This window comes from Protopterus annectens, chromosome 1.part0 (assembly GCF_019279795.1).
Source record: "Protopterus annectens isolate FY-2018-M chromosome 1.part0, PAN1.0, whole genome shotgun sequence".
Taxonomy (NCBI): domain Eukaryota; kingdom Metazoa; phylum Chordata; order Ceratodontiformes; family Protopteridae; genus Protopterus; species Protopterus annectens.
The window spans coordinates 1327891655-1327913912 of record NC_056725.1 but is presented as its reverse complement, the minus strand read 5'-3'; the positions used below and the strand labels follow the sequence as shown (position 1 = coordinate 1327913912).

General features: G+C 39.1%; 1 protein-coding gene across 1 annotated transcript; it reads left to right on the top strand.

Annotated features, from left to right (window-relative positions):
* The first annotated feature begins 4430 nt into the window (after positions 1-4430).
* LOC122797887 (retinoic acid-induced protein 3-like) lies at positions 4431-21233 on the top strand. The gene is made up of 4 exons (XM_044066409.1): positions 4431-4573; positions 5738-6718; positions 7030-7097; positions 17366-21233. The coding sequence occupies exons 2-4, from the start codon at positions 5749-5751 to the stop codon at positions 17471-17473; spliced, it is 1146 nt and encodes a 381-aa protein (XP_043922344.1). The 5' UTR covers positions 4431-4573; positions 5738-5748; the 3' UTR covers positions 17474-21233.
* The last annotated feature ends 1025 nt before the right edge of the window (positions 21234-22258 follow it).

Genomic DNA, 22258 nt, shown 5'->3' with positions numbered 1-22258 from the left:
CCCCCTAATAAGGAATCTAGGACGATGGACAGATATGGGAAGCAGATGTTTTCCGCAGTGACCTTCTCCATGAGGTCGCTGAACTACTTGTGCCACTTTACCTGCCTTCAAAGTTATCTCCTTAAAGGGCTAGGAGATACCCTTCAAGATCCATCAGCTGCGGGGGCCCAGGCTAAGGTTGCCTCCCAGCTGGCGACTCTTACTTCGGTAGTAAACTCCTCCATGCGGCTCATCTCTTATGCAGCCGATGGTGAGAGTAGGGCCGCAGGCACAGGCGTGGCCTTAAGAAGGCATGCTTGGATGCGGTTATGTAACTTTGCGGAACCCTTCAGGGTGTCTTTCACCAACACCCCCTTTGATGGTTCTGCTCTTTTTGGACCACAGGTGAAGGATACCCTTACCAGGTGTGAGCAGGAAGGCAAGACTCTGCTGTGGGAGTCCGTTTTTCCACTCCTTCTAGACCATATCCCAAGGGTCAGAAGAGTGGGAAGATGTGGTTCTGGAAACCCCAGGGAGCTGTGCCTGATACACGTGGAGAGTTCCCCTCCAGGGGAAGAGGAGGGAACAACAATAGACACCGCCCTTGGGGCAGAGGGGGTCTGCAAAATCAGGGCCACAGAGAATCTTTCTCTGACAAGCCCTTCCAGCATCCCTGAGGTGCTGCCTGGCTGTCCACCTTCAGAGGCCGTCGGGGGAAGATTATCGCTGTACCCAAACGCCTGGCAAAGTATAACACAAGACAAATGGGTACTGTCTATCATATCCGAAGGCTACAAAATCCCCTTCTTTTGCACTCCCTACATTCCCAACAAATCCCTTCCAGATGTTCCACCCAATTTAAGGGATCAAGCAGTTCAAGAAATATCAAAACTGCTAAGAAAAAGAGCCATCCAGCCAGTCCCAGCAGACGAACAAGGATTCAGAATTGACTCAAGGTTCTTTTTGGTACCAAAAAAGACAGGGGACTGGAGACCCATTCTAGATCTCAGCAGAATAAACAGGTCTGTTCAAAGAATGAAGTTCCGGATGGTCATGCTACAGTGCATTTTACCCTTTCTGGGTCAGGACAATTGGATGTGCTCCATAGATCTTCAGGATGCGTACTACCATATCAAAATGGACAGACGCTCCAGAAAATTAACTTAAATACAAAGGACATGTCAGCGAGACTGCCATTAGACAGAGTGTTAGACATTCGCCGACATGTGCAGGTCTTATTAGGATGCAAAAAAATTCAGGCCAGATTCGTCCTAAAAACCTTGGGTCTCATGGCAGCGGCTATCATACTAGTTCCCCTTGCTCGTTTTCATATGAAGATTCTTCAGTGGATGCTGTTCACCCACTGGTCTTTCCAGCAACTTCCAATGTCTCTCAAGATAATGATCACACAGACATGCAAAAACCAACTTGCTTGGTGGATGGTTTCCCCATCAGTACCTCAGGGCAGACCATTTGCTCTTCCTCCTCCAGTGGCTACGGTGACCACGGATGCCTCCCTGATCGGGTGGTGGGGGCATTTTCAGGGAAGAACAGTCCAAGGCACCTGGCAGCCTCACGAGTACCATCTGCATATCAATGTCTTGGAGATGAGGGCTGTGCTTTTGGCGTTGCAAGCTCTTCACAACTCTCTTCCCACCGGGACCATTGCAATTCAGACAGACAATATGTCGGTAGTGTGGTACATCAACAAGCAGAGAGGAACCAAGCCTACCCCCTATGTCGAGAAGCACTCGGACTCTGGCAGTGGGCGATCTCTTCCCAACGGTTTCTGATAGCAGCGCACATCCCTGGGAAGTCCAACGTTATAGCGGACAGGCTGAGCAGAGCAATTCTCATGCCTCACAAGTGGTCTCTCAATCAGACAGTGGTGGACCAAATCTTCCACAGATGGGGTCAGCCTTGCTGTGACCTTTTTGCCACCCCCTTCAACAGCAAGTGCAACAATTTCTTCTCTCTCCTCCCTCTTCCCGGACACTCCCCCAGAGATGCTCTAGTTCACGATTGGCCTCAGGGACTTCTTTATGCATTCCCTCCGTTTCCCCTGATTCCCAAACTAATACAGAAAGCTACCATCTTGGGATGCAAGATGATCCTTATTGCCCCTTACTGGCCTTGACAAATTTGGTTCCTGTTCCTGCATCATCACCTTCTGGAGCATCCCTGGACCCTGGACCCAGTTCCAGACCTCCTGATCCATCAATGGGGCGGGCTGCACCAATCCCTTCAATCTCTCCAGCTCACTGCTTGGTTGCTCCACTTCCAACCTTAGCCAGGCTTTCAAACATCTCCCACTCGGTGCATGAAATCATCTTATCATCGCATAAGTCTACCACTAGAAAGACTTATGCTTGTAAGTGGAAACGTTTCTCTTTCTGGGCAGAGGCTAGAAATATAGATCCCTTTTCAGCCCCTGTGTACCATATTTTGGATTTTTTAGCGGAACTTTTTCATGCTGGATCTTCTTCTGCCACGATTAGAGTTCAATTAGCTGCAATTTCAAACTTTCATACAGGCCTATCAGATACTAGTATGGGACATAAGCTTTGTAAAGCTTTTCTCAAAGGGACTACTTTAATTAGGCCCCCAATCAGAGATCCCCCGCCTCCGTGGGATCTAAATTTGATTTTAGCTTCCCTGATATTGCCCCCCTTTGAACCTGCAGCTTCTTGTTCTTTGAAGTTTATTTCTTGGAAGACCCTACTTCTGGTTGCAATTACTTCAGCCAGAAGAGTTTCTGAACTTCAAGCTCTTTTTGTTCACCCTCCTTATCTAGTTTTCCACAAGGACAGAGTTTCTCTCAGGACTAATCCTTCCTTCCTTCCAAAGGTTTCTTCTGAGAATAATTTGAATCAGTCTATTGATCTCCCTGTGTTTTTTCCAAATTATTCCAACAAGGCGGAGTACAAGTTGCATCAGTTGGATGTTCATAGACAGTTACGTTTTTACTTGCATAGAACTAAACAAATCAGAAAATCAGACCAGCTGTTCCTGTCCTATGCTGAGGGTAAACAAGGTCTACCAGTGTCAAAAGTAACTTTATCTAGGTGGTTGACGTCTATTATTACATTGATATATCAGCTAAGGAACAAAGAGCTTCCTGCTAAACCAAAAGGTCACTCCACTAGAGCTCTAGCTACTACAGTGGCTTTTCAGGCAAGATTGCCAATGGAAACTATTTGTGCGGCAGCTACATGGGCCAATCCTCATACCTTCATTTCACATTATAAGCTGGACGTGGCCTCCAGGAGCAGAGCTGATTTTGGTTCCACTGTTCTGAAGAGTCTGTTCCGATGAGCCACCCAGGATTGAGGTGCTAGGGACGCTGTCCCAACCAGCAAGAATGAAGGCGAGATAGACAACTTAACATTAAGAAGTTATGTACCTACCATAATCTTCTAGCCTTCTTTCTTGCATCCCACACTCCATCCCCCTATCCTAGTAGACTGAGAAGAGTTCCTTATGTTTTTCTTTCACTGGCTGAGTCTTCTCTGGCTATTCCTTCCTGACTAGTAGTCTCTCCAGTAGGATTTATGCATTCTAGGATAGGATTCCTGTATTTTTATGTCTGCAGTTAGACTTACCAAACGAGATCTGGGTATCTAGCGCCAGGCATCATGGGATATAGGGGGGGCCTCAAGCCAGTAAGCAGCTCTCGAGCTTTTGAAGATGGCCAAGTCGGAGCCGAGGATCGGATCCGAACCAAACCAGCAAGAAAGAAGGCGAGAAGAAGACAACTAACATGGAAGTTATGGTAGGTACATAACTTCTTGTTCTTCATTAGCTGGTGGCAGATAGTTTGAGGGAATAAACCTAGAACTGAGGCAAAAAGCACATGCGATTTACTAAATCAAATATCTCAAGGCTTTGAATATCTTATCCATTCATTGTTAGCGCATGGTTTCTGGACATTTTTGCAATGCACAAGTCACTATGTATTTTTTGTAGCACAGGAAAACAACAGTGAAAAATACAGAAAACAAACAAAACATCGATAAACATTAGCCACATTCTTAGTTAATTAATTAGTATAAAAAACTTTATTTGAAGTTATAACACTTTGGCAAAATGTTCAACGAGAACAGTGACAATACATTCCAATAAAATATGTGCAGGAATATTTAATACCACTGACGTCAAACAATCAGTCGCTGAAACCTTCCAGAAATAAATGCCCTTGTGAAACTGCCCTGTACTTGTTTTCCTCGCATTTTACACGAAATAATAAAAAGTACAGAGAACAAGCTCCACTCCACCCTCTGAGCTAACTGTTTCGGGGCTGGGTGAGGAAGAAGAGTCTTCACGTCACAGACGAAGTAACATTAACCTGCTGAGAAGAACGTGTTCCTCTGTTTACACAACAAGTGTGACCACAAGGGCTTGGTGTACCTGTCCCTACAGGTACGTCACCTGGATACACCTTCTGTGCACTACATTTATATCGCGCCCTCAAGTGAAGGCAGTCTTAGAATTTCCAAGGACCTGTAGGAGGCGGGTCCCCAGTTTTAAACGTCTGACTGATAACTGGAAGTTTTCATATATTTCAACTAAATCAATACTGCTTGACTTTCAAAAGGTAAGATGCGCTTTTCTTTGCAAAGAAGAACTAAAAGTTTGTGGTCAGATTTTAACTTTCTGCAGTTAACCCAATAACAGTCGAATATACAGTTAAAATTGTAATTTGTTATTATTAATAAAGTTCCACCATTGGGTTAGCAAGCCATTAATCAGAATTAGGTTTTCGCCAGAATCCTGCCTGCTAGCTTTGCTAATTAATTTAAATAGCACAGAAGACGATGTAAAGTTATTCTCATAGCTCATTTTTAGGCTGTCCGTACAGCAGAAATGGCTGCTAGCACGATCTGCCAGATTAGCCCAGGGTTCAATTTCTCCATTTCCACTTCCACTCTTTGTAATTTAGCTTGTTCCAGAAACACATCGTAGTCTTCATTCCCATCCTAAATGCCTCTCCAGGAAAAGCCTCTGTGGTCACTAGGCTTATCTATTTAGCAGATGAATGAAAATCATGAGTGCTTAAATTACACTGACGTTGTTTTATTAGAGTGACCACAAGCATACCTCTCAACCGTACAGATTTTCGCTCAATGTCCAGATTTTTGCCTCATATTTTTGGTTTGTTTCTCATAAAATTGTGGTTTTCTGGTTAATCATTGGTAAATCGTTGAGGGTTAAAGTCTAAAAATAATGACAGTTGAGTTTGCAAAAAACTGTTATTCTATCAACTTTCTAAAGTTTGCAAGAACATTTAAAAAGTGTCCCTGTTTTTTTTCTTTGTCCCCCCATTATTTATGGCTTTGTCCAGATTTCTTGCTGTAAGAGGTTGAGAGATATGCATGTGGGCAATGAAAAAAAGAAAACTTCTCATTAACATGGCTAGTATACCTGTCAGATGGCAGCGGCTATGATTTATTTTATTTTTTTTACATGTTTTTTATTGCACTGCATAGATTTATATACTTAATAAAGCTACTGTTTTCTGAAATTGTGTTGTACATGGCGAGCATGTAAAATAGGAAAAGGTAATCTGCTAAGACTCTATTTTGTGTGTGTGTGTGTGTGTGTGTGTGTGTGTGTGGAGGTTGGAAGGTATGGCTGCTATTATATGACATCCACCAATTAGCTGGATCAGTTCTGGAATATACACACATTTGAATATTCAAATAATGATTTTATAGGTGGAAACAAGCCCAGAACATTTATTTCCATTTTGTCTTTTCAGAGTACGCAAAGATGTTTCCTGTATTATTATCGATTGTGCTGGCAATCCTGTCCATGGTCGTGCCTTCCACTGCTCAGGGCAGCCCACCAAGAGGATGCGGGTCCGGGCTCCTATCCAGATATTTTTATCTTTGTGACCTCGATTCTGCATGGGGAATCGTTTTGGAGACTATAGCCACTGCTGGAGTTGTCGCCACTTTGGCCCTAATGATTGTGTTGTTAGTCCTTATTCCCTGGGTACCCGACCAGAGAAAGAGAAGCCACATAGGCATTCAGTTTGTCTTCTTGTTGGGCACACTAGGTATCTTCGGGTTAACTTTTGCTTTTATCATCACTAACAATGAGCAGACATGCCCTACCAGAATCTTTTTGTGGGGTGTCCTTTTTGCCCTCTGCTTCTCGTGCCTGTTAGCCCATGTCTGGAGACTGATCCGGCTGGTCCGGACTGGGAACGGACCTTCTGCATGGTGTATGCTTGCTGGGGTTGTGTGCCTCACTCTTGTCCAAGTCATAATTGCCATTGAGTGGTTGATTATCACATTAGTAACAAACTCTTATACTTGCACAAGCGCGTATACCCAGAATGACTTTGTCATGATTCTGATATATGTACTTTTCCTGATGGCTGTCACCTCCCTTCTTTCCCTTCTTACATTTTTCGGAAAGCATAAAGCATGGAAAAAACACGGAGCCCACATTTTTGTAACAATGCTTTTCTCTGATGCCATTTGGATTGTCTGGATTGTCATGCTGGTGAAGGGAAACAGCCAGCTGGGACACCGCCCTATCTGGGATGATCCAGTGTTGAGCATCGCACTAGTATCCAATGGATGGGTCTTCATCCTGATGTACATCATCCCAGAAATGTGTTACATAACTCGCAGGGAAGATTTAACAGAAATCATTGACGATGGACAACCTGTAAGAACCAACATGTACAAGACTGGAGTGGATAACCGGGTATTTAGCCCCGACGAGCCAGGTAAACCTTCATTGAAACCTCAACCGTTTTCTTCCGCCATTTATCAGGCCTGTTAGTGTTTTATAAGAAAACTCATGGAATGACTTGGGTTTGGGGTTGGGAGTTGTGAGCCGATGTTTAAGTGACACATAATACAGATGTGTGTGACATTATAGTATAATTTTCTAGCAGTCTTAGTAATAGCCGATTTTTCCATGTAACTTGTCGTCACACTGATCTCGGAATCTTAAAACAGCTGTTACTCGATATAATATGTAAAATACATCTCTTAGTGGCATTTCCAAATTTCATTTTATTTTTTTCTTTTGCAGGGCAAGTAAATCACATGAATGTAAAGCCCAGTGCCCCACCCAAATACGATAACACTATACCTATGAAGGTAAGAATAATATTTTCTTTCAGCTTACATAAGCTTGAATGCAGATTTTTTTTTCCTGCAACAATTGCCATGATATACTTAAGATGTTATACTTTGTTGGAGTTCGTTACCAGTATAACAAAAAGGGCACTATGGCTTTTACGCGACACACACACACACTTACTTAATGGAACCTTTAACCATTGGTTGTTCTTGCAACTGCTCATTATTTTCTCAGACATTTATAGACATATCTCTCAACAATCCAGATTTTTGCTTCATATTTTTCATCTGCTCCTCAGGTTTTCTGGCAAATCAATGAGGACTGAATTCACAAAAAAATGACAGACATTTTCGTTTCCGACTTCATATCCTTCAGAAAATGTATGGTATCACAAAACACAAAACGTTTTATTCTAGCAACTTTATAAGTTTATAAGAGTAACATTTAAAAATTGTCTCTATTTTTGGAAAATTTTGGCTTTGTCTAGATTTCTTGTGCAGAGAGGTTGAGAGTTATGTTTATAGATCCTTTTCTTTCTATGTCAAAACATAGGAAGTATAAGATAAAATCAGGTACTGTAAAGATATTCCATCTCTTTACTAGTCTGTCTTACCAAACCTGTAAAATCAAATGCATAGAAAAAGTGTCTCCTTTCATTTCAGGACTTTTTTTTTTAGCTTTTTTTCCTCTCTGTAGTAATTTGCTGTACTCTTACAATAATGGATCCCACATTCACAACTTATATTTGTGATGTACAGTAAAGAAAATGTTACAGTGGCAGAAATCATTTAATATACCCTGCTCCATTCACAGTTTTAAACTCGTGAAACCTAATAAAGTAAATGTTATAGCGGCATCAATTAAATGGTGATCAAACAGAATGTGATATGTTCCCTAGGAGTAGCTGGAGATGTAGCATAATTTTATATCCCTTACACCGTAGACAGATCACATAAATTCCAATACTGCCAGCATGGGAAGCAAGGATACTTTGCCAGAATACCCAGAATGTACAGAAAAAAGTCAGAGGGTTACATGGTTTACGGTTGTAGTACTTGCTATCCATATAAACAGACATTACCAAGTCACAGTTGTATATGTAAAAGTCATGCCAAGGACAGCACCACAGCTGCTCAGTTTTACTTGGCAACCCAACATACTTTTCTTTTAGTTTTAGCAGTTCTTTGTCCCTGTCCAGCTGATGGTACATACTGCAGCTGATACTGTACATTAATAGTGTCCAACACTTTCCCAGTCATATTTTCTGTCTCATAATTAAGTATACAGTGTCATGAGTAAACTCAGAAAATAAAGAAATTCATCTGCTTTTTGAGCATTTTGACAGTAAATCTTACTATCACCCCTGGGTAAGACAGTTGTCTTTTCTGACAACCTGCCTTATCCTCTACACTATCATGGAGGCACAGGAACATATCTCAGCAGATAGCGGGTGCAGAGCCTAGAAGCTCACTCCTGTAAGATACCAATCAATTGCAAAACTCAAATGCTTATTCACTCACACAGTGTACAGTACATTAAAGCATTAGTGAAAATTATGCCACTGCACTATTTCTTCAATATAAAACATTTGGGAACATGTAAGGTGATCAAACTAACAGTACAGATAGGACATGTAGACTGAATAAATATTACCAAAAATGTCATAAAAATTGGAGTTTTCACTCTTCTGCACTTATGTGTGGACATCAGAACAGGTATGTATAACTTACAGATATGTGAGTGTATTCCCACATGAGGAATGCAAGGGAACATACCTCTTGACAAAAAACTTACCTCTGAGATTCTCCATAAGTTGTTCCTACAGTTTTTGGAGGGTGGGGGTGGGGGAAGGGGTCTACTGGCATTCACTGTAATAGCTTTCAATAGAGCAACATAATTCCAAAACATTTGTATAACAACAATAATCCTTGATAGGTTGTATGAAGTATACTTGGAATATGGTGAAGCCTAACTATAGTGTTCAGTTACTCAGGTTGGGTTTATGTCACCAAGTCTTTCAAGCCATGAGTGCATCATATCATAATCCACATTCCTTCAACAGCCAATTGATAAATTATACAAAGGTGCACACTCAGCTTGTCCAAGACTGCATTACATTGGTGATAATGTCTGTATTACAAACAGCTGTATGTCCCACTTGACAGCATCAAAAAGAGATTCTTAATGCAGTTAAAATCAGTAGAAGAGTAAATGGATGGTGCAAAGGCTTGTGCCCCATTTTAGAGTCAAATTCTGTAAACTTAAGTGCTGAGGTTTCCACAAAACACATATGCATATATGCATGGGTATATACATACACACACACACATACACACACACAGATACTAGCAACTTATCAGGACAGTTGTCCAGATACCCCTTCTTTTGAAAATGTACAGATCCACCACTAATTGAAATAATCTGTCCTAATTATGGTTTTGAAATTTAAGTGTTGACTGCAGGCACTGACAGCATTCTTCTCAAAGCTAAAATCTAACAGTAATAATTGTGAGCAAAGCATGAAATTAATACGGACCGTGTAAGTTTTCCCTACTGAAACTAAAACATTTAACTTCCTATGATTACATTTTTATCTTTTTTCGGATTTGTATTGTTTAATTTAATCAACTACTGTACCAGAATTGTAATATTTTTGAATATTTTTTGAGTGTAATAATTGTTATTAAAATGCTTTCTATTTGGAGCTTTTCTCCCCGGGCCTCCACTGAAAAAGGGCTTCAGCTCAGTCTGACACTCCCGGTCAACAAATGTAAAATAAATAATAAATGTGTGTGTGTATATATATATATATATATATATATATATATATATATATATATATATAGGTCTACTTAGAATACCGAAGACAAAAATACCAAAATCACAGTCAAGAAACTTACAATGCCGAACCATGTAAGTTTTCCCAGGGCAAATAAACACTTGCCCAACATAGGGAATTATGCCCTTTCACCACTGTAGTGTGATCCTGGAGTTGGTATATATAGTTAGGGGCAGTGCGGGGGGTGTAGGGGTGTAGACCCCCCCCCCACCAAGGTCGGTTTTAGATAGTGCAGTGTGTTTTATTGTGTTGGGCAAGTGTTTACTTGCCCTGGGAAAACTTACCAGTGTTTTGAGTTTCACGATTGTTGTCTCTGTATTTCTATCTTCAGGATTCTGAACTTCTGGGATTTAGAAGTAGATTCATTCATATATATATATATATATATATATATATATATATATATATATATATATACATATGTTTGTGTGTGTGTGTATACCCCCCTCTCACCCCCTAAAGGGCCCATCTCAATACCAAAAGATTGCCAAATTTTGCTAATCATGGCCACACAGGTAGAAACTGCACTCTCCAAAGCTAAGAATACAGCATCCATGGGACCAGATGACATCCTGAGCTGTGTACTACATGAACTACAAAATGAACTGGCATCTAACAGTAATAATTGTGAGCAAAACATGAAATTAATACGGACCATGTAAGTTTTCCCTACTGAAACTAAAACATTTAACTTCCTATGATTACATTTTTATTTTTTTTCAGATTTGTATTGTTTAATTTAATCAACTACTGTACCAGAATTGTAATATTTTTGAATATTTTTTGAGTGTAATAATTGTTATTAAAATGCTTTCTAAGTGTCATGTTTAATTATAGCCTCACCTCAGGCTTTGTGCCCACTGAGTGGTGCACTGCTACAGTTATCCCACTCTACAAGGGGGGATCCACCTTGGATCCTGGGAACTACCGTCCCATCGATATGATGAGCCTGATCTGCAGGGCCATGGAATGCATTATCATGGAACTTATAAACAAAGACATTGGCAACCTTCAAACACTGGACCCCACCCAGTTTGGGTTCGGGAAGGGCCGATCTTGTCTCCTGAACCTGATTGACTTCTTCGAATCAGTCTCCAGAGCTGTGGACGAGGGTAAGGTGGTCCACACAGCCTATCTGAACCTCGCCAAGGCCTTCAACACCATCCCCCACTCTGGAATCATAGATAAACTTACTAAGCTGGGCATAAATGCCTATGTCACTCGATGGGTTGCCAACTGGCTTACTGACAGAACCCAGACTGTAAAAGTAGCCGACTCCAAATCCAGCTCCAGATAAGTGACAAGTGGAGTACCTCAGGGTTCAGTCCTGGGACTGCTCTTGTTTGGCATCTACTTCTCTGAAGTACAGACCAACACTAAGGGACTCTAGCTAACAAAGTTCGCAGATGACTGCAAACTGGGAGCCATTATTGAAATCCCAAATGATGTGGATATTCTACAAAAGGGCCTTACAGAAACAGATGCTTGGTGCCAGAGCCATGGGCTCAAGCTTAATGCCAAGAAATGTATAGTTATCCCCTTTGGGAAAAAAACATGTACCCATGAATTACCACATAGGTGGCAGTACACTAAACACCGAAAGTGTGATGAGAGACGTAGGGGCACAGGTGGACAGTGGTCTCACCTTCGATAACCACATCACCACAATAGTCAGGAAATCCTTCTATGTAGCACACCTCATCACTAAGGGCTTTGCATCCAGAAAAAAGGAGGTCATTGTCCCACTGTACTCATCCCTCATTAGACCCATTATAGAGTACAACGCCCCATTTGGTATGTACCTCACAAGACATCTGCAACAGCTGGAAAGGCTGCAGAAATACCTCACTAAAAGAATCACAGGCCTAAAGCAGATGCCCTATGCTGACCATCTAAAAATACTCCAGCTATACTCTGTGGCATATCGTCTACTCAGAGGCGATCTCTGCTTAACATACAAGGCCATGTCAACCCCTGAGCTGTTGGACATGCTCCACTTAAAGAAATCCCAATCCCTCAGAGCCACATGCTCCAGGGATCTAAACCATGTCATCACAATGAACAAAACATGCTGGAGGGATAGGTTCCTGACCCAGAGACTCCCCATACTCTGGAATAGACTGCCCATACATGTCAAGCAGAGCACCTCCTTGCCCCTCTTCAAAAGGAACCTTGATGATTGGATGGGAGACAGGAAATTCACCCCGGGGATCACGTCAGTCACCCTGCTAGACAGGGGTCCAGGGAAGTAAATATTGTGGGAAGAAATATCCAGGGAATTGTTATGGCTAGGCTTGTATAGGCCCTAGGGCTGATAGCCAAGTACCAACCTATGAACCTATAATATATATATACATATAATATATATATATATATAATATATATATAGATATATATATATATATATATATATATATATATATAATATATATATATATATATATATATAGATATATAGACACACACACACACACACACACACACACACACACACACACACACACACACACACACACACACACACACACACACACACACACACACACACACACACACACACACACACACACAGCTCTGTTAGAAATGCTACATCTAAAGAAATCCCAATCCTTCTGCACTACATGCTCCAGAGACCTCACCCTCATTACCACAAACAACAGAACAAGCTGGAGGGACAGGTTGATAACCTACAGACTGCCCATGCTATGGAACAGACTTCCCATACATGTCAAGTGGAGTGCCTCACTGGCCCTCTTCAAGAGAAATCTTGATGAGTGGATGGGAAATAGAAAATTCACCCCAGGGATCACTCCAGTGGCTCTACTTGACAGAGGCACTGGGAACTAAGGTTGGGTGGCACGATGCCAGGGTAATCCTATGGGCTAGGCTTGTAAATGCTCCAGGGCCATTAGCCTAGAACACACCTATGAACATATGTATATATATATATATAGAGAGAGAGAGAGATTTGTAGGTGGACTAAATTAATCAAAACACTCAAATGTTGATGTTCCCAGTGTTAACCAGAAAACATCAGCTTTGCAAACTTTGGCACACTACTATATATACACTGGGCAATAATCTCAGCATATGCAAAATAAGAGCTTTCCATACCCTTACATATACTAACTCCAAGACCACACAATGTTTGGGAAATGCCAAATTTCCTAACCTGGAGAATCTCACAACATGCCAACCATCTGTGCAGTTGACCAAATTTTGTTGGCTAAACAGATGTCGACCAAATAGGGATTTGCTGAAATTCAGATCTCCCATATACATAGATATAGGTATAGATAGATATAAATATATAATTATATATTATGCAGATTAATATTTGTATTAGGTCACAGGTACAGAGATAATATCATATTCTTGTGCCAGGAAGTGCCTATAAACCAAAAGCATTTCTTGACAATAGCAAAGGAATGGAGTTAAAAAGACTTTTTTTAAGATGTGATTTATATAATAAAATATCTGCTACTGCTTGTGGTTGATGTTGTGTCTTCCCATAGACAGTGTGTCAATGAAGTGAGTAAGTAATACCATCCAAGGGTAAATACCTACTGTAATTATGAAAAAGTGGCTGTGCTACTATAGAATTACATATTGAAAAAAAAGTGCATTTGTTAATGCCATTGTGTAAGATGACTATGTTAAGCTTCAGCAGTTTCTACAGCAGAGTGTTAGTGCAACCTTGCAAATCCACTGTGGGTTTCACACACATATTAGCCTGTGTGCTTACAATAAATCCATTTCATTGGTCAAATACACTACATTCTCTATAGTCTTTAACTTTTAATTTTATTTAATTTATTTATTATTTTTTGTCAATTTCCTTTGTGGGTTTTAAGTCAGGTGTTCATTTTTTGTTTAATGTGAGGTATGTTTTGGGGTGGGCTCCTTTTCTTCCCTAGCCTAATGTCAATAATGGCATAAGACTGCATGTCTTTTAGATTGGATCTGACTACTTCTTCATGATGGTAATACAGTTCTACTACTTGGAAGACAATATGGCTGCAGCATGTCTAATCAGTGCATGATGTTACATAATGACAACTGTAATGTATGACTGCCCAGTGGAATTTAAGTTATTTTAGTCTGAGAAAAATCCTGGATTTATTCACTCTGCTATCATTTCTTCACTCAGACTTCACCCTGGAAGTATGTCATGCCAAATGAGAGCAATCCAGCATTAGCTCATGGTGTGTAATTTATTACTGTTACATTATTTTAAACATCTAATAATCCCTTTATCTGAGTCATTTTCTTTAGCCTGGATACATTATAATCCTTTCCCTATTTGATACATAATGTGTGTATGTCTCTCCTCTTCTCTGTCTCTCTCTCTCTCTCTGTTTCTCTCGTCTTTAACTATCAATCATCATTCCAAAACATGCTGTTTTGAGATTTAATGTTTTCCTCTCTGATATTGCAGACCTCGTAATAAATGTAGTGTGTTTCCTATAGAACGGCATATTTAAAATTTAGGCTGGGGCTATATGTATAGATGCAAAAAGGCCTCTTCTAGCTGTAAAGTATCACTGCTCAGAGGAAATGAGGTGGGGAGATGTTGTTGAATTTTACTCTGTATATATGACTGGGAGAGTTAAAACCACTAAATTGCCACTAGAACCTCATTTAGTGTGAATATGGACTAAACTACTATAGAAATGGACACATTACACAGGATGGGTGTGTGGGTGAGCTGTTAAGACTGCATAATGGGTATCTGTGACACATGGGCCAGGCAGCAGGTGGGACTGACTAAAAAGCCATTGTATTACCTAGCAGTAAGAATCAGATAACACTGTATTACTATGCATGAGCATACAAAGAGCAGCCAGGCAGGAAAGTTACATTTTGTTCACATTACATTAGCCACGTTTATGCACTATCATCCCCATATACACATAAACCAGGATTGCCTTAGTGGTCTACTGATATCATCTCCCCACCATTCGTAACCCTGCCTTGTCTTTCAGCATTACATTTTTTATATAGTTTCATTTCTTAAGATGAAAATACTACAGCTCTGGTATGTAAATAACCATGGCCAGTCATGAGATGAACTGATAGAAGGAATGAGATGTGATCTATACACACATATTCATTCAGTGAGATGCTTGACTGTGGAATTTCTGAATCCACCTGCACAATACGTGAAGTTTCACTCCAAGTTGGGTTTGTATGTTTAGAAGAGGTGAGCTTCATGCACTGTTGCCTGATGGGTTTAGCCATTGCTTTACTGAGCATGCTCAGTCTGATTTTGCCTTTAAGGCATATTATGTGTAATCAAGCCTGTTTTGCATGTTGTTCTGAAAAGGGAGATTAGAGCACTTGATCCGTAGCTGCAGGGATGGGTGCTGCCTTATTGTTTGCATGATCATTGTTCTTATGAGTTTTATGAACAGCAGAGCTGGCAATGGGACATTCAGAGCTGCAGTCTTCAGTTTGCCATTTTATTTTCTGGAAAGTACTTCCTAGATCCATGTTCACAAATATCGCACCTCATGAATAAATCTAAGGCTTGATATAAAGGTGGAGAGCAGGCGTAGCATAACTTATGTTAGCCACCAGGGCAGTTTTATTTACTTGGATGTGAAGTCCAAGTACATGCCAGACTGAAGCAGAGGCTGTGTGTAATGTAGTTTTCTCTAAATGAACTATATGGCTTTAAGGAGTTCTCTGAATATGCTGTCTACAGCTACAGTAAGGTATGTATCCATCTGCAATCTCATTATTTTTGAGTCTGTAAACCTAAATAAAAATAAAGAATCAGAAATAACTGAGGAAAACCAGTAAAGGACAAAAGTGTGCTTTACAACTTAGAGGAAATATTCTAAATCACTCATCACATAAAGTTAAATGAGCCTGGAAACTGGTTAAGTGTACATGGGAGTGGTAGAGACTGTAAACCTGAAAGCTGGAGTCACTGCACATTAGCAACATGTTACTAAGTGATCCCTAAAGTGTTTGACTACAGGATCTGTAGAAGTAATGCTGCACTGGTGAACCACAGGGGAGGTAGTCCTGTAACTCAGCATTGTACTCAAAGGATTTTAGTGGACCATAGAAATCACAGTAGCATGTTTCACTTGCAGCTACAGTTAGTTTCAGCATTTGCTTTAATTTTCTGTAATGTTTTTGTGGAACATTATGAATCACAACTGCTGAAACATGACAAACGGATTTGATAATGTAACTTATCAAATATGTACATTAAGGTGTGACCTTGTGATGCTGATCCTTATCAATACTATCCACATAGCAATGCAAATGTGTGCAGTAGATTTTATAAGTAGAAGTAAAAAAGTAAATACAACATGAATTATTATAGCTTAAGTGTGACATTTTGGATATATTCACATGTATTAAAACAAATATGATAGGGTGAGACTAAGTATTTAAATCAAACATTTTTATGCTCTTTTACTATAATTAATAGTCTCTTGTCCAAATACTGAATGTCAAAATACTGAAAACAGATAAGATACATATACTGACTGTAAACAACAAAAAACTAATTACATTCCTTCAAATATAAGTGGGGGGGGGCAAGTGCCCCTGCACCGCTTGCCCCCTAGCTTATACTTGGTGGAAAGTAATATGATGCAAACACCTGGTCAGATTGGCATGTCTTCCAAGTATGGATCATATAAGATCAGTTCATCTAAGCAAAGAATTAAAAATGCCTTCATTTATAAGTGGCATTCACTGCTGAAACTGTAGCTGAGAATGCATCGTTTTTGTAGTTTGCCCTCCATACAAGCAGTTGCTGGGGAGACAGGTTAAATATTAAGCTATGTTCAGTGTCAACAGAAATAGTAAGCTGTGAATGGTCAAACATGGCTGTTTATGAAAGTGTAAATCATTGATCTGGTTGAAATCAAATACATATATTGAAAACAGAGATGCTAAATAGTACCTTTAGACACATTTTGGGCAGGAGGAAGTAAATATAGTGAGTCAGTTAGTTTTGAGATGTTTTTTTAAGAGAGGTTCCTTTGTAGAACTGTGGTGTTCTCTTCTCTCACCGCTGTTCTGTTATACGGTAATGGGTAGGGTTGGAGTTTGGGGCAGGACTACGGTTAATAACTAAGAATGGGCAGAGGACCTCTCTGTACTATTTATCCTAATTAGACTTATTCCCGACTAACAATTTCTCTGTGGCATGCAGACAGAAACTGGCAGAATAGCTTTCTGCAAACATTTTATCGGATGGCTCTTTTAGACATCTGAGCAGTTTTTAAAAACTTCCAAACAATATTTTACTGTGATATAATAATGCAATAGTGTACCATGCTGTTTCAAAAAACATAAGCTTGTCCAAGCAGTTTCATTATATTTTGAAAGCAAAACCATTACAACAGTGAATGTTTTTATTATATTGACACGAGTTATATGTGTGATGAAGTTTTCATTCTGTTTTCTTTTCATTTTTAGCCTTATCAGTCAGAAAAGGAATTTACCATTCCACGCCCACACACATTGGTAAATGGGTCATCTCATCCCTATGAAGGCTACTATGGCCGACAATCAGGAGGACTCTGAGCCATCAATGACAGCATTATCCTTGTTGGTTAAAATTGTTTGTTACTTGCACTGAAACTCAGGCTGAACTGGCCTAAATGACTAATAAGCTACATTGCTGCTACCTAGGATGTAAACATCCACAATTTGTACAAGTACTATGACTGTAATAATCTATGAAGTCCCTGTTCAAAAAAAAAAGAAGACCTAGAGATATGGTGGAAAATAAAACAATCATTTAACTTTTTGTACATCAAAAGTGTAGGAGTAGATAATAAATAAGCAAAAAACTGTCATTGTATAAGCAAATATCTATTCACTTTATCGTGGAAATGATTAAATATGAAATGTAGTATTTGATTGTATTATTAACATTACAGTATGCACACAGGGGTTAGCCAAATGGTGTGGAAGGCTTCAGTGCTTCACTCCTCCTACCACCCATATATCTGAGTGCAGAAAGGACAGTGAGCATTCAGCTTGGAGCAGGACTGAAGAGAGAGCATTCATGGAGTTGTTCTGCTATTCTACAAGACAGGTTATAACACAACCTTACTTCTCCCAAATAGAGGTGTCCAAGTGGTAATCAAGGAATGAATCAGAATGCCATACACACACATGCATTTGGAGACATTTCTGTAGATATGTGACACTCAGTTTTTCTACTATATAATTTGTGCGCAACTTACTGAGGAGACAAAGAAGAAAATATCAGATGTCAGGGCAAGAGCTAGTCCCTGCAGACTTCTGATTAGTAACCAGACAATGATCTTGCAAACAAAGCACACAAGGAAGACAGTAATATCCAAGACACCGGACGATAAAGAATAGACCTGAGACTAGGGAAAGAATGTATGTGTTAAGGATGGATAAGAACATATCTTTGAATCTTCATTAAGAACAGTGCCACATGAAAATTTGCTTTCAGATTTCACTCTGTTATCTGCTTATTCCTACAGAGCTTTAAAAAAAATTACATTAAAATAGTTTCATAACATACTCCATTACTGTTAAGAAAGCTATTGAAATAACTAATTTCAGGGTCTTAGGGGAGAGCATGCACCAGACATCACTTCCTTATATTTTGATGTGACTGAATATATGCCTTGGTTGATATTTATGTAAAAATATAATATTTGTACTGCTTTTGGAAATAATTGTATTTAATATGTTAAGGAGTATAATTAGTGTAACAAAATGTTTGTTTTACATATTGTATGTAAATAAGTGCAGAACTAAGGAAATAAAATTATCATTGTTTAAATCAGCTAATTGAAGAATATATTGTCCGGTAGTATAGGCAATCTAATTTATTTGCATTTTGATATACTTTTACTCAAGTATGTTATGTAGCTGTTCTCTAGTCTGCCCTGGAAGACTACCCTCAGCAATCCGTATCTTGGTGTATGAAAGTTTTCTGGGAAGTACATTTTGTATATGTTCTGAACTCTCCAATGTTTTAATAATAATTAATACATATTTTGTAATATATATGGAAATAAATGTCTTTTTAGCATCCTTACCATTGGATAGAGCTAGCCAAAGCTCTCCAGATCCCCAGTTTGGCTGGAATGTCCTGATTTTAATGAACAAATTGGATCATTTCCAGGCATCCTGATTTACTTAATCACAGTTGCAAATAATACACTTAAACACATAAGGTGATCATTGGAATTGACAGATTGTACTCTCCAGTCAAGGGTTTTCTTAGCCAATTGACATTTATTGGACCTCAAAATGTACACAGCCGAGCACAATAACCTGGAAATGAATGAATGAAACCTTCAGGAGAAGATTCAGAGACTGAAGCGAGCTTCATGTTGCTGTGGGTACAAACATTAAGAAAAGTTTTAAGAAAAAAATAGCTGTTTGATAAAGTATTGAATAGTTTTAGTTCACTGAAGAAAACTGTTTTAATGAGTGAATATGAAGACATAATATGGTGAGGACAGTTTTAAGAGATATTTGCTGATGAGCTACAAGTTCTGACTGAGTTCGAAAGTGAGCTGTAATTTTCTTAAAGATTTTTATTTAATTGTTACATTGCATTGCAATGGATTACAGTCATACTAATGGAAAACGTAGTAATTGTTTTACAGAGCATCAGTCCATCACATCTATCCACCTATGTATGCACTCACAGCTGTGATAGCTGGGAATTTTCTAAACAGCAGACTTACAAAACTCATCTCAGTAACCACAAAGTAAAATCCTTCTTTAACATAAAATATAAAGCATACACTTTCATACTAAAATTAGTTCCTCACAGGCTAAGGAGATGCCATCTGGGTGTTCAGCCCTACTTAGTCTGGAGCTGTGCACCTTAAAGACTAATTAGGTAGTTTTTAGGGTGTTTCAGACATAAGATCAACAGTTGTTTGGCTCCATGTGTATACTATGTTTTGACCATAACCATCCATGCAAAGTAGAGTTTGTCCCTGACTCTGTTCAACCGCAACCTGTACCAGTGTAGGGGAACTATAAATTCACATCTGGACTGGTACTTATGCTCCCATTGGAAAGGGGCAGCTTATACATGCTCTAACACCTAAGCACAACTATAAGACTCTGAGCAATTTATCTTGTCATTTACAAATGGGAAACATGGCTAGGCTTAAAAAAGGTCCACTAGCACAGTAATCACCTATGAACCTATAACACCAACAACTGTCTGACTCCCAATGCATAGGATGTTTTATCCATAAGACCAACAACTGTTTAGCTCCTAGTCACTGCTGTACAACTCTTGGTAAACAATCCATGGATTACCACGGCAGTAAACAAAACAATAGCCCAGAGTAGTATGTACAGCAAATATCCACTGAGTAATATGGAGCATAGAGGGCACATCATATACTCTGAATTAGAGAATAGGTCACTACTCATCATTAACAAGAGTGTAGAACCCTTAACAGCAGGAGGCAGTCCACCATGTGCAGAGTATCACCACCTGACTCTATGAGCACAACACTAGAACACCACCTGTGGTCATGGCCAAATTTTAATCTAGCAGTGTGTTAACAGAGAGGCAGATGTGCTATTGGATGCAAACAAGGCACATGGATATGACCTGAGCAGCTCATATGGAACCCTTCTATATATTTGGGGTACTAAAAGCATATAAAGGTCAGCAAACTTCTTAAGTAATGTAAAACATACTTCCTCCCCATCTGTGTTCTACTAGTCTGTCTTTCCAGTTTGGCATGCATGCCCTGCACATATCATTCACACTACACATCACTACCTTATAATATGTAAATGTGTATGCATAGTTTCAGAGAGATTTGGTGCCTCTGACTTATATCTGAGTTCTGAATATACATCATATGGTATGGTATTCTGTATATGTTGCTTACTCCAAAGTAAGTACTCCTGAAACTCACCACATAGAAGCTGTCTTTGTCAGTTGATTTTGGACCATCTTTCATACCAGATCTTACTTGGTATCAAAAATAAAGAAACAATATATGTCTCTGTACAGAAAAAAGTGTATGTGGTCAGAAACAATCTGTCATTTTAGAATGGTGGAAATTCAGCTGCCTGAGACCTCTCTCTGTAAGGACATTTATCTGAGAACTGAAAACTGTGGATCCAGAAGTCTGATTTTTCCTGAATGAAAACAGAATATATGAGAGGCCTAAAATGCTGCAGGATGCTTGATTCTCAATACCAAATATGAATGAACTGAAAAAAAATGGGTGTAGCCAGGTATACACCAGGTACACCACCTCATGCAATGAGATGTTTTAAAACTGAAAATAAAAAATGCATATTTATCATCGTTTGTGGTAATATATTTATGATTATATAGTTAATCAAATGACTGTTTTTCAAAATGCCTGAATGACTATTTTGCAACTTAACATGCACTTTCTGAAGTTGGAGAGGCTACATTTCTAGGGTTATATTTTGAAACTTGACATACAATTCTAAAAATCCTGGCTATGTCCATGCCTGAAAGAATATAATACCTTTTAGTTTTGAAATGAGGTAGAGACAATATTGTTGTGATGGGACAAGCTTTAAAGTTACTGTCAGACAACAAAGTATTAGCCATACATCTGCCATTTGGCTTTCATTAGAAGAAAATGTTCTACTGAGTCTATCAATGCATACTTTATTGAATTAAATAATTATGAAAAAATGCATGTATTTGTTGTGTTACTTGATTCATTAATCTGAGAAAGAGTTTGCAGTGGCATCAGAAATGATTAGATGAAAGTCAAATTACTGATACAATCAGACAATTTTGAATAAAACATATGTGTTGAATGAACAAAACTACTTTTTTACAGTTAAACGAGCATACAGAAGAATATAATGTGTGTAAAATGACACGTGAGACAGAAATGTTGAAAATAAAAAAATAAGTTGACAGTCTTTTGTTAAGCATTAAAAGCAAGAGAAATGTGCCTGCATAAGGTGTGATAGACACATGAAGAAAAATGTCTTGCAATTAAACAAGTATGTAGATTCAGTGAATGATGAAATCACTTTGCCAAACTGTTCAAAGTGAAAGGTAAACAATGTTTGCTCAAAAAGGATTGAATGTATTATAACAAAGTCATAAAAATTAGGAGTTGGTAGGCACACCAAAGTGAGAATATGCACAGAGTAACAGTATACAACATAGAGATTTCAGAAAGTCAATATCCATAAAATAAGAAGGAAATCATGGAAAAGTTCAAAGCTAGTCATTGAAGTATGGTGTTTAGACTACAAACTGGCACAGAATGAAATGCAATGCAATGTGTTCTCAAATTTTCCATGTTGTTTTTCTGAAAAGGGCTTTACCAAAATCAGTGC